Source organism: Prionailurus viverrinus, chromosome D1 (genome assembly GCF_022837055.1).
Source record: "Prionailurus viverrinus isolate Anna chromosome D1, UM_Priviv_1.0, whole genome shotgun sequence".
In the NCBI taxonomy this organism is placed as follows: Eukaryota; Metazoa; Chordata; class Mammalia; order Carnivora; family Felidae; genus Prionailurus; species Prionailurus viverrinus.
In genome coordinates this window covers 51,699,407-51,712,635 of record NC_062570.1, presented here as the reverse complement: position 1 = coordinate 51,712,635, position 13,229 = coordinate 51,699,407, and the positions used below count along the sequence as shown (strand labels likewise).

General features: G+C 37.1%; 1 protein-coding gene across 1 annotated transcript; it reads right to left on the bottom strand.

The window, feature by feature from the left end:
* Positions 1 to 285: 285 nt before the first annotated feature.
* On the bottom strand, positions 286 to 660 carry LOC125146457 (60S ribosomal protein L28-like). The gene has a single exon (XM_047823200.1). The coding sequence runs from the start codon at positions 658 to 660 to the stop codon at positions 286 to 288; it is 375 nt and encodes a 124-aa protein (XP_047679156.1).
* Between the last annotated feature and the right edge of the window lie 12,569 nt (positions 661 to 13,229).

Sequence of the window (13,229 nt, the reverse complement as noted above, 5' to 3'; positions counted from 1 at the left end):
CTGCTTGCAGTTCTCTCTCTGACTGCCCCTCCCTCCCTCTCTCTCTCTTTCAAAATATGCTTTAAAAAAGAATATTGCACATAGTATATTAATAAATGTCCCCCCCCAAGAATCCATTATGAGGATGCATCACACTAAAACAGACATTTGAGTCTTCATTAGGGTCAACTGTACAGATTTTTATGAAGCTTACATCTTGGATTCACTTTTAAGATGATGAGATCAATAGGAAGCCTAGGCAGATATTTCAATCTGTATGAAGCATTATGTGTATTTATTTATTTTTTAGGTGGCTGACATCTTTATTGCTTTGGAGTTGGGGGGTAGGCATTCAGGAGCTCTTGATAGGGCGACCTGCTCCCTCTTCACCATCTCAGGCTTGTTCTTGTGGATCATGTGCCTGATGCTGCTGAGAGTGCCCTGGGCAGTCTTTTTGGTGACGGGCCACAGGAAGGAGGTGGCGGGCTTTTGCTGGCTGGATTTCCCCTTCACGGCCACCACTACACCTTTGCCATCAGCCACCAGCTCCACACTCACAGTCTTGTGGTGAACCAGCCCACTGTAGCAGAAGTAGTTACGAGCCTTCAGGTTATTGAGTTCTGTGTTACGTGTCTGCTTGTTCCTCTTGATCAGGAAGCTGGAGCAGTTCTGCACGACCATCCATCCACTGCAGGTGGACAGAACCAATGGCCAGAGACAGAAAGAGCTATTTATTTTTAAGCTAACATTTAGTGATTGTGATGGACCAAGCATTGTGGTAATCACCTTCTCTGTAGCATATTATGTAATCATCATAACAAACCCAAAAATTTGGTTTAACTTTTCTATTTTATAAGTGAAGAAACTAGAGATCAAACACTGAATAACTTTACCTAATTAGTAAACACTGATACCCTGATTCAGTTCTACATCTGTTTCACTGTAAACTCATGCTTTAAACCTCCTTTGTTAAAAAATAACCTATTTTTAAAAAAAAATAACAGTGTACTGGATCTACTATCACTATAATTTAAGCTTTAAAAAATCATTTGAGTCATTATTTTTTTCTTTTCATTTCTTTTAAGGCAGATTGGGTAATTCACAAAGCAAAATACCTTCTAATAATTTTTACTATATTTACTGCCTTGTCCTTTCATTTGAAGACATATACACTAGAGAAAATGGCTGAATTTTCCTATGGAGAGAGCTCTTGCATTCTTTCAGAAATTCGCTACTATTATAAAATAATTATCTTAATTTCAATGAACAAATGCAAGGACTAATGGCAAATCACGAATGGAGATTTTTATCAGGCACTCAGTTAAGTTATTAAGACTTAAAATATATGGGAAAGTGTTACTCTGGAAAAGAGAATTATACAGAATTACACAAGGCTATAATAAATATTGCAGCTTTACTGCATACTAGGAAAGGGATGCAAGTTATTAAGAAACACATCAGGTTCAGAGATCTATAATTAATCTTGTCAACGGATGTGGCAGGACAGATTTCTATTTAAACTTGCATTCTGATGAGGCTTTTCCCTCATTTACTGTATCAGTACAGAGCACATTGGAGACCCAAGGGACCTAAACCCATTACAGTGGTTTCATAGTCAAGTTCATGCTCATTGCATGCCCTGCCTTGTGCTTGGTGACATTAAATATTTAACTAACTGTGACCATGATGTTGTTGAGAAAGCAGCAGCTTTTAGTGCATCTTTTATACACACTGTTGAAGAACAAATACAAAACTAAAACCTCTCTAAGATTCAGTGTAGAATAAATGGTCAGGGGACAACATAATCTGTTTAGCTCCTGTAACTGAATTATACTAGAAAGCTTCCTCATTATATGTAGGTATCATATTCTACAGCAGCTAAGTGAAATGTAAAGAGTCATAAGCAATAATTCTGTCATTTGATTTTAACATGTAAGCACAACTTGGATAAGAAAGCATGCTTCTAAACCCTGAAACAATACTAGAGAAGGTAAATTACTTTGGAAACTGAGAGATGAATTAAATTATTATCTTTTAGTAACATTTAAAACAGAGGAAACAGTTGTACATCAAGGAAAAACGAGGTCTCTTTAGTAAACAAATGGGTGAGCTGTGGAGTTTTATTTTGATCAGATTTATTCCTCATGATTTGCCTTTGGGAAAGAAACAGCGAAGTTAATTTTTAGTTTTGCTCATACGCTTTCTATTAGTTACAGTTCTTTTTTTAGAAGTTTCCATTTTTAACCATAATTCAGCAGCATGCCACTTTAGCTTGTGATATGACATGCATTTTATACATTTATATAATTAATGGCACAATAAAGTTAATGGAAAATGAGAAGTGTTTCTTAGAATACTACAAATGACACAAAGAAGACCTGTTTCTTTTCTATCTCATTCTCAACCTCCTGAGTCCAAGTAATTTCTTATCTGCATGGTATCAGATAGGTGGAATATGATCTATTCTACAACATGCAATAGAACAGTGGACAGGAGGGGCACCTGGGTGGCTCAGTCGGTTAGGCGTCTGACTTCAGCTCAGGTCATTATCTCAGTTTGTGAGTTCAAGCCCCACATCAGGCTCTGTGCTGACAGATCAGAGCCTGGAGCCTACTTCGGGTTCTGTGTCTCCCTCTCTCTCTGCCCTTCCCCTGATCATGATCTGTCTCTTTCTGTCTCAAAAATAAATGAAAACATTAAAAAAAAAAAAAAAAAGAACAGTGGACAGGAAAACAAAGAAAAAAATACCATTAGTAGATAAATGTTTAGGATTTACTGGATCCAGTTAGAAGGATTCTAATATCCTGTATAAAAAGTTCCTTGGTTTAAGAGAAATCAGAGAAGTTTTATATAACTGTTATTCTAAGGGCCCATTTTATAGCATTTTCATTTGATTTAAGTCACCAAGCATTAATTCTCTTCATATTTTATTGATATATAATACAATATCACACATTTATTTGTCTACTTGTTATCTTCTCCACTAGAATGAAAATTTCACTCAATTTTTTTTTTGTCTTTTAACCTTCCTATATAAAGGCTTTTGAAGATTACTTCACTTTGATGGTCTGTGAGAAATAACCAAGGACTATTCCTTGCCTACCATGCAAACAACAGGCAGTAATTATTACTTTTCTCTAGGCACATCAATCCAGGGGTCTCTGGACCCATGGGGAGTAAGGGAATAGTGAGCATTTATCTTAAAGGTTAGAGAAGTTTACACAGAGAAGCCATGGGTACAATTTTGTCTTTTCTCAAAGTTATTGTAGTTCCTTTTCTACTATAATACCTTAACAATGTCTGTCTTCTTGCTGATTTATACCCTAGTCTTACTGAAGTTCTTCCACTTCCTAGAATATATCACATGCCCCACTTGTCTCTGGTCCTTTGCATCTAACCGCCATCTGTCTGGATTAGTGTCTTCCTTCAAACCCCACTGCTCATCCTTATGGTCAGTCTGGTGTTACCTCTTTTGAGAAGTCTTTCCTAATTCTGACTCTGCATTTGGTGTTCCTTTTTGTGATCTCATATTATCATGGATATCCCATCCCATGTTTACCACTCCTACCACCACTCCAACTGTAACTGTTTTCAAGTTTGATTTCTTCAACAGAGCAGAAGCGTACTGAAGGTAGATCTCACGACATGTTTCTTCATCATTGTGTCTCCATATATTAACTAGGTCCCTAATACAAATATATTTACATTTTATGGGCATATGTGCACATATAATGGTAAGGGATTTACATTTTACCAGTGATAAATGGAAATATCACTTGTCACAGAAAAATATTATCACTAATATTCTAAAATGAACTATAAAATGTCAAATTATTTTCAAAATATTTTGCTTGTAAAAAAAAGTAATCTATTAATGAAAATCTTCTACTTATTGCCATATATTTATGCCAGGTTCTGGCACTTGAGAGGCCAGATTTTGGCCACCAGGAGAACTCAGGCATAGAGTTCAGCATTCTTCAATGACCACTTTGGATCCCTAGGCTGAAACGATGCTCTGAGCTTTCATGACGTTGGCTCAATGACATGAATGCCAGTGGCTGTTACACATTTTCACTGAAAGGAGACAAAAATTGTGCCATAGCTGGAAAAATCAGAAATATTGATAGGAAGACATGTATTATTATTTTTTCTATATTGTAATAATGACTCAATATTTTTTTTCCAAATGATTACCCTATTTTCTTGTAGGGGCATTAGATTATTCTATAAAACATCCCTCCACCATGGTATTACTACCACTTTATTTTTACCTATCAGCATTTGTATATGGTTCTGTGGCTTTCAGCAGCCCCTTTTCTTCCCATAAAATCCTCACTCTATGTATGATGCTGTGTAACTTGAAGTTCCGCAGTGTCCTCTCACTGTGAGCAACATCTGAAGGATAAATGTGCACTTGTGTCACTTATCACACCTTATCACACCTTAGTGTGTACATGGAAGTTAGTTTCTATAATAGCTGGGGAAATCTGAATCACAATGTCACGCAACTGAGACAGAAATTGCATCTAAAGTGACAGGTAACAGCAGGTACAATATGAGGTGGATGAGCTGATATATATGGATTATGATAGGGAGACCAGGAGTGTGAGCCAAGATTTTGTTTTAACGATCATCAGTGGTGTTTTGACCTTTATAGCACTTTCATATTGTGACTATTCTCTGAAGCATAGAATTCTGATCACTGACAATCAATCAATAAGCTGTGATGGATGAGGAAGGTATCCTTCTGGTCTGAGGCAGACACCAATGTGAAAGGAACCACTCCTTGTGAATACCTGTGAAGTGCCAGATGCTGATATTCTTTTTTTTTTTAATGTTTATTTATTTTTGAGAGAGAGAGAGAGAGAGCGAGCAGGGGAGGGGCAGAGAGGGGGGGGGACAGAGGATCCAAAGCGGGCTCTGTGCTGACAGCAGAGACCCTGACGTGGGGCTTGAACTCACGAAACGTGAGATCATGACCTGAGCCGAAACAAAGAGTCAGGCGCTTAACTGACTGAGCCACCCAGGCGCCCCTACTGAGATTCTTTTTGATACACAGTATTGACACAAGTCTGAGAGGTAGGTATTACTATTCCAGTTTTATACATGTGGAAACTGAGGTTTAAGTTAAGTTACAGAGAAACCAGGGATGAATCTAGAAATTGAATCCAGTTATCCCAGAAATCAAATTCCAGGCAACTGGGTATCAAAATGCTGCCAAAGCTATAATTATGGATCAGGGTCCACCTTTTTTTCTGTATTGAGATTTCCTGGGATGCCCTCAAAAAGGCTGATGAAAGTGACAGATATTCTTCCTGGAAAATAAAAATATTTATTTTTGTATATTCTTTTCGAGAATTCATGGACTCTGAAATTTATCAACAGACACCCGAATCTCAGAATAAAGACAATCTATAGGGAAGAAACCCAGTCTTATTAACCTTTGCTTTCTCCTTGTTACATAAGATCCTTTCCAAGCATGGAACTGGTGTAAAGATTGTTGAATGAATTAACTGAATTAAAGAATGAATGAATAAAAAAGTTCTTCTAACTCACTGCTGCTAATTCACATTATGCCTGTGTGGGTGTCTGGCTTAATTACATACCATTATATCTCATGTTCTAATATTTATTGAGGATCTATTAAATGTCAGGCCCTTTTTCATCAGTCTATGTGCATTATTTAATTTAATCCTTACCATGGTTTTCAATAGCAGACATTACCTTTTTATAAACAGTGAAGATTTGTAGCAAATCCGCATTAAGCAAGTCTGTCAGCACCATTTTTTAAACAACATTTGTATACTTTGTGTCTCTGTATCACATTTTGGTAATTCCTGCAATATTTCAAACTTTCTCATTATTAATGCAGTTGTTATGATCTGTGATCACTGATTTTTAATGTTTATTTTTGAGAGAGAGAGAGAGACAGAGCATGAGCGGGGAAGGGGCAGAGAGGGAGGGAGACACAGCATCCAAAGCAGGCTCCAGGCTCCGAGCTGTCAGCACAGACCCCGACGCGGGGCTCAAACCCACGAACAGTGAGATCATGACTTGAGCCGAAGTCGAATGCTTAACCGGCTGAGCCACCCAGGTGCCCCTGTGATCGCTGATTTTTGATGTTACTATTACGGTTGTGTTGGGGCTCCACAAACAGTGCCCATAAAAGCCAGCAAACGTAATTTGTGTTCTGACTGCTCCACCAACCGGTTCCTCTGCTTCTCTCTCCCTCTCCTTGCACCTTTCTATTTTCTGAGATACCACATGTTGAAATTTAGGCCAATTAATAACCCCATAATGACCTCTTAAGTGTTCAAGTCAAAGGAAGAAAGAATCTCACATATGTCACTTTAAATCAAAAGCTCGAGGGGCCCTTGGGTGGCACAGTCGGTTAAGCATCTGACTTCACCTCAGGTTATGACCTCATGGCTTGTGAGTTCCAGCCCCTCATCAGGCTTGCCACGATCAGCACAGAGCCTGCTTCAGATCCTGTCTCTCTCTTTTCCTGACCCTTCCCCACCTTGCACACACACACTCTCTCTCTCAAAAATAAACAGACATTAAAAAATATTTTAAAAAGCTACAAATGATTAAACTTTTAGTGTGGAAGGCATGCTGAAAGCCAAAATAAGCCAAAAGTTAGGTCTCTCACACACAGCGGTCAGCCAAGTTGTGAATGCAAGGGAAAAGTCCTTGAAGGAAATTAGAAGTGCTATTCCAGTGAACACATGAATGGTAAAGCAAAACAGCTTTACTGCTGATATAGAGAACATTTTAGTGGTCTGGATAGAAGGTCAAGCCAGCCACATTACCTTAAGCCAAAGCCTGATCCCCCAGAACAAGGCCCTAACTCTTTCCATTTTGTGAAGGCTGAGAAAGGTGAGGAAGCTGTGGAAGAAAAGTTTGAAGCTAGCAGAGGCGGGTTCATGAGGTTTAAGGAAAGAAGCCATCTCCATAACATGAATGTGCAAAGTGATGCAGCAAGTGCGGATGCAGAAGCTGCAGCAAGTTATCCGTATCTAGGCAAGATAATTTATGAAGGTGGCGACACTTAACAATGCATTTTCAATGTAGATATAACTGCTTTTTGGAGGAAAAAGATGCTGTCTAGAACTTTTATAGCTAGAGAAGAGGAGTCAACGTCTGCCTTCAAAGCTTTAAAGGACAGCATAAGTCTTGTGTTAGGGGCTAATACAGCTGATGACTTAAAAGTTGAAGCCAGTGCTCACTTACCAGTTGGAAAATCCTAGGGCCCTAAAGAATTAAGCTAAATCTACACTGCCAAAGCTCTGTAAATGGAATGACAAAGCCTAGGCGACAGCATATCTGTTTAGAACACAAGTTCCTACTTATTTAAATCCCATTGTTAAGACCTACCACTCAAAAAAAAAAAGATCTCTTTCAAAATATTATTGCTCATCGACAATGCATGTGGTCGCCCAAGAGCTGATGGCCATGTACAATGAGATCATTTTTTTATGCCTGCTAATATAATGCCCATTCTCCAGCCCATGAATCAAGGAGTAATTCTGACTTTAAAGCCTTAATATTTAAGAAATATACTTCATAAGGCTATAGCTGCCACACATAGTAATGTTTCTTGATGTATCTGAGCAAAGTAAATTGAAAAGCTTCTGGAAAGAATTTACCATTCTAGATGCCATGATAACATTCATGATTATTGGGAAGAGGTTAAATATCAACATGAACAGCAGTTTGGAAGAAGTTGGTTCCAGCCCTCATGAGGGACTTTGAGGAATTCAAGACTGCAGTGGAGGAAATAACTGTAGATGTGGTGGAAATTACAAGAGAACTGGAATTACAAGTGGAGCCTAATAATGTGACTGAATTGCTGCCGTCTCACGATAAAACTTGAACAGATGAGGAGTTGTTCCCCATGGATGAGCAAAGAAAGTGCTTTCTTGAGATGGAATCTACTCCTGGTGAAGATGCCATGAAGACTGTTGAAATGACAACAAAGATTTAGAATATTACATAAAATTAGTTGATAAAGCAACAGCAGAGTTGGAGAGGATTGGCTCTAATTGTAAAAGTAGTTCTACCCACAGTAGGGGTAATATGCCACCCTAACCTTAAGCAACTACCTGACCAGTCAGCAACCATCAACATCAAGGCAAGACTCTCTACTAGCAAAAAAGATTATGACTCGCCAAAAGCTCAGATGACAGTTAGCATTTTCTAGTAATGAAGCATTTTTAATTAAGGTATGTATGTTGATTTTGCAGATACAATGCTATTGCACAATTAATAGACTCTGTTATAGTTTGAACATAATTTTTATTTGTACTGTAAAAACAAATAAATATTTTTGACTCACTTAATTATAAGATTCATCTTATCGCAGTGATCTAGAACTGAACCAGCAATATGTCCAAGGTATGCTTGTATATAAATTTTACATCCAGGCACTACAACAGTGTCTAACACATGGGGATAAAATACAAATGATAGGAAAAATTTGATATACATGTTCAGTAATGCTTACATTTATTAAATGCTTGTTATGTACAATGCAGACATCCAAATGTTTTACCTATATTATCCTAACTTAATCCTCACAACCCTATGAAGCTAGTATTCAACGGGAAATTTCTTTTACTAAATATATAACTGAGATTTAAACAAGTAAAAGGTCTTGACTAAGGTCAAAAAGCTATTAAGGAACAGAGACAAGATTTGAATCTAGGGCTTTCTGACCTTAAATCTCATGCAAAGTGAGACAAAGAGACACAGTAGCTTGTCTGGAATCACAAAGCTACTGTATGACAAAGCAGGAAGATTAATCCCATCTTTCTTTCCACTACACCATTTCAACTCTACATACCATCAATCATTTCATACCCCAAAATTGACAAACACAACTTTAATGCTAGCCTTGATATATAAATTGTTGGCACTAACTAGCTGTGGTGTCTATAGTTCATGGGAGAGCAAGGGGAAAATGAATACTAATTTGGCCACAGAACTTGGGAGCTTCATTGATCTTATGAGGCTCCAAACATTTGGGGACAAGGATGATCAAACATGCTACAAATGCTTAAACTTGACAAGACACTTATTTAGACTGGAGAACTTCCCATATCTTTTTTCAATCTCATCTCAACTCAGTCCTGTATTAAAACTACAACTGTATCTCATAATAGTCATTCAAAGGAAGTATGAAAAGAGGCAAAATGTGGTCCTTAGCACTTTATTTTATGAACTATGAATAATTATAACAGTTATATTAGAATGTTCAATCTTTAGCTACTCCTAGGCTCTTGCCATTTTGATATTTAATTACACCACTTTAGTTCATATGTGCTTTCTCCATAAACCAGCATCTATACATCAAATAGTAGGCTATTTACATACAACTTAACAAATGGAAGTAAATTTAAAAATATACCATAAAGTATGGCTTACAATCATGGGTTTTAAATTCAGTAAGATATGAATTTAAATCTTGGCTCCATTCATCTGATACTTGTGGGGCCTTCAGCAAACTATGTATCTAATCTAAATCTCCCTCTTATCTTCAGTAAAGTAAAAATAATAAGACAGGTGTCTCATAATGTAATGGATATTAACATATGATTGTACAGATAAACACATGGAATAGGCCCTGCATATAAAAAGTGCTAAATAAATGTTAACTTTACTAAATACACATCTTGTACAAATGACCCTTGAGTGACACTGGTTTGAACTGTGTGAGCCCACCTATATGCTGATTTTTTTTCAATAAATATATTGGAAAATTTTTTGGATTTGAAAAAAACTAGCAGACAAGCCACAAAGCCTAGAAATTAAAAAAAAAATAAATTTTAAAAAGTTGGGTATGCCGGGGCACCTGGGTGGCTCAGTCGGTTAAGGGTCCAACTTTGGCTCAGGTCACCATCTTGTGGTTCATGAGTTTGAGCCCTGCGTCAGGCTCTGTGCTGACAGCTCAGAGCCTGGAGCCAGCTTCGGATGCTGTGTCTCCCTCTCTCTCTGCCCCTCCCCCACTCATGCTCTCTCTCTCTCTCTCTCTCTCTCTCTCTCTGTGTGTCTCTGTCTCTCTCAAAAATAAACATTATTTTTTAAAGTTGCATATTTCATGAATGCATATATGTTGATACCAGTCTACTTTATCACTTATCCTATAAGATATACACAAATCTATTACAAAAAGTTAAAATCTATCAAAACTTGTGCATATAAACACAGATTGTACAGGGCATAATTCACAGTTGAAAGAAATGTAAACAAATGTAAAGATGCACTATTAAATCATAACTGCATAAAATTAACTATAGCAGACACCTTACTACTGTAATAATTTTGTAGCCACATCTTGTTGCCATTGTGGTGAGCCTAAGTGTTGCCAAGTATTTGCTTAAAATGCTGTGTGACTCTAATCATCTCTGCATGAGCAGTTCTTGTCTCCAGTAAATTGTGTACTGAAATAAAAAGTGATCTCTTGAGGTTCTTACTATTAGTAGTTAAGTTTTTAGGGAATCAAAAGTTCCATGTGAATTTCTGACTATGCAGGGGAATTGGTGCCCTCAAGCCTCATGTTGTTTACCAGTCAACTCTATTTTCCTTAGACTTACACTTCACTTACTGAGTACTGCTCTCAATTCTATCTTTCTACCTACCTACCTACCTACTTATCTACCTATCCATCTATTCATCTAAATCACTGGTTCACTTAATCCTCACCTCACCCCCACGATATTTGATTATTATCCCCATTTAATGAAAGAGGAAACCAAATCCGGAAAGATTAAGTAATTTGCAAAAATATCAAACATTTAGTAATAAAATACAACTTTCCTGGGGGTGCCTGGGTGGCTCAGTTGGTAGACTGTCCAACTCTTGATTTCAGCTTAGGTCATGACCCCAGGATCATGGGGTTGAGCCCCTCATTGGGCTCTGTGCTGAGTATGGCGTCTGCTTAAGATTCTCTCTCTCTCTCTCTCTCTCTCTCTCTCTCTCTCTCTCTCTCTCCCTTTGTCCCTCTCCCCCACTCATGCTTCTCTCTAAAAAAAGTAAAGTAAAAAATTAAAAAGATTAAAAAATTTAAAAAAATTAAAAATTTACCTGTAGTAGTATAATCATAAAGGGACAATAGACAGCTCTGATGAAAACAGAATACAAAATATGCACAATTATCTCCACCCTGGACTTATGCCAGGAATGCAGGCTTAGAAAAACAACATCTGGGGGCGCCTGGGTGGCTCAGTCGGTTAAGCGGCCGACTTCGGCTCAGGTCATGATCTCGCGGTCCGTGAGTTCGAGCCCCGCGTCAGGCTCTGTGCCGACTGCTCAGAGCCTGGAGCCTGTTTCAGATTCTGTGTCTCCCTCTCTCTCTGACCCTCCCCCGTTCATGCTCTGTCTCTCTCTGTCTCAAAAATAAATAAACATTTAAAAAAAAAAAAAAAAAAAAAAAAAAAAAAAAAAAAAAAAAAAGAAAAACAACATCTGACCATGAGAACAAATTTAAAAAGCTACTAGTATGGACACATTAAAAATGAAAACTATTTGTCTTAAAATGTATACCCAAAGTTGTTCAACTCAATTTTCAAATGATATATCCAACAAAAGGTTAATATCCAAAATATACAAATAATTCATACACCTGAACACCAAAATCATCATCATCATCATCATCATCATCATCATCACCATCATCATCTTTATCATCTGATTAAAAATGGGCAGAGGACCTTAACAAACATGTTTTTCCAAAGAAGACATACAGATGGGCAACAGACACATGAAAAGATGTTCAGTATCACTCATCAGGGAAATGCAAATCAAAACCACAATGAGTTATCACTTCACACCAGTCAGAATGGCTAATATCAAAATGACAAGAAATAACATATATTGGTGAGGATGTGAAGCAAAGGGAACTCTCATGCACTGGTGGGAATGTAAATTGGCATAGCCACTGTGGAGTATAAGGTGGAGGTTCCTCAAAAAATTAAAAATAGAACTACTATATGATCCAGTAATTCCACTGCTGAGAATGTACCCAAAGAAAACAAAAATACTAATTTGAAAGGATATATGCAGTCCTGTGTTTACTGCAGCATCATTTAAAATAGCCAAATTATGGAAGCAACCTAACTGTCCCTAATTAGTTAAATGGATAAAGAAGCTGTGGCAATATATATACAGCAAGTGTGTATACACACACAAACACAATGAAATATTACTCAACCATAAAAAAAGAATGACATCTTGCCATTTATGACAACCATTTATGACAACATGGTTGGACCTAAAGGGTATCATACATAGTAAGTGAAGTAAGTCATACAAAGGAAGATAAATAATATATGATTTAAATGTAGAATATAAAAACAAAAACAAGACAAAACAAAACAAATGGAACAAATAAAAAAAAAACCAACAGAAACAGACTCGTAAGTACAGAGAACTGGTGGTTGCCAGAGAGGAGGGTGGTAGGGGATGAGCCAAATAGGTGAAGGGCATTAAAAGGAACAATTTCCAGTTATGAAATAAATAAGTCATGGGATGAAAAGTACAGCATAGGGAATATAGTCAATAATATTGAAATAGCGCTGTATGGTGACAGATGGTAACTACACTTAAGGTGGTGAACACTGAATAGCCTATACACTGATGATGCATTAAGCTGTATTCCTGGATCTAACATGACATTTTAGGTGTAAAACTAATACCACATTGTATGGCAACTATATTTCAATGAAAAAGTCCAATTAAAAAAAATTCAATATTATTACTTTAAATCTATTGTACTTCTTCATTATTTAACAATGTTTTAGGATAAAACAGTTACACAGAAAAGAATTAAGGATTATAAAAATGCAAGTTGCATGAAACAGCTCCTTTTATAAAGGAAAGGAAAGGAAAGGAAAGGAAAGGAAAGGAAAGGAAAGGAAAGGAAAGGAGACCCTGTGAATAGTAAAGGATGTGAGACTAAATAATATAATGGAGAGGGAAAGAAACTTACTATCTATCAACCTACGTTCAAATCCTGGTGACCTTGACAATTAATTCACTTCATCTCTCAGAGGCTCATTTTTTTCTCATCAATAAAGTGGAAATAAAAATAAAACAAGGATTCTTGCTACAGACAGTCATATTTCTGTGATAAAGAGGCATCTTAGTTCACCATAAATGGCGTAAACACTAAGGAAGAGCTGGTTCTGTACTCTAAGAGCAAAACCGACCACAGAAGTATGCATTTTAGGTTATCAGAAGTCTCTGTAAGC

What these genes read in the sequence shown, in the direction of transcription:
- LOC125146457 (XM_047823200.1), bottom strand. Translation starts at nt 660, where the DNA reads ATGGTCGTGCAGAACTGCTCCAGCTTCCTGATCAAGAGGAACAAGCAG.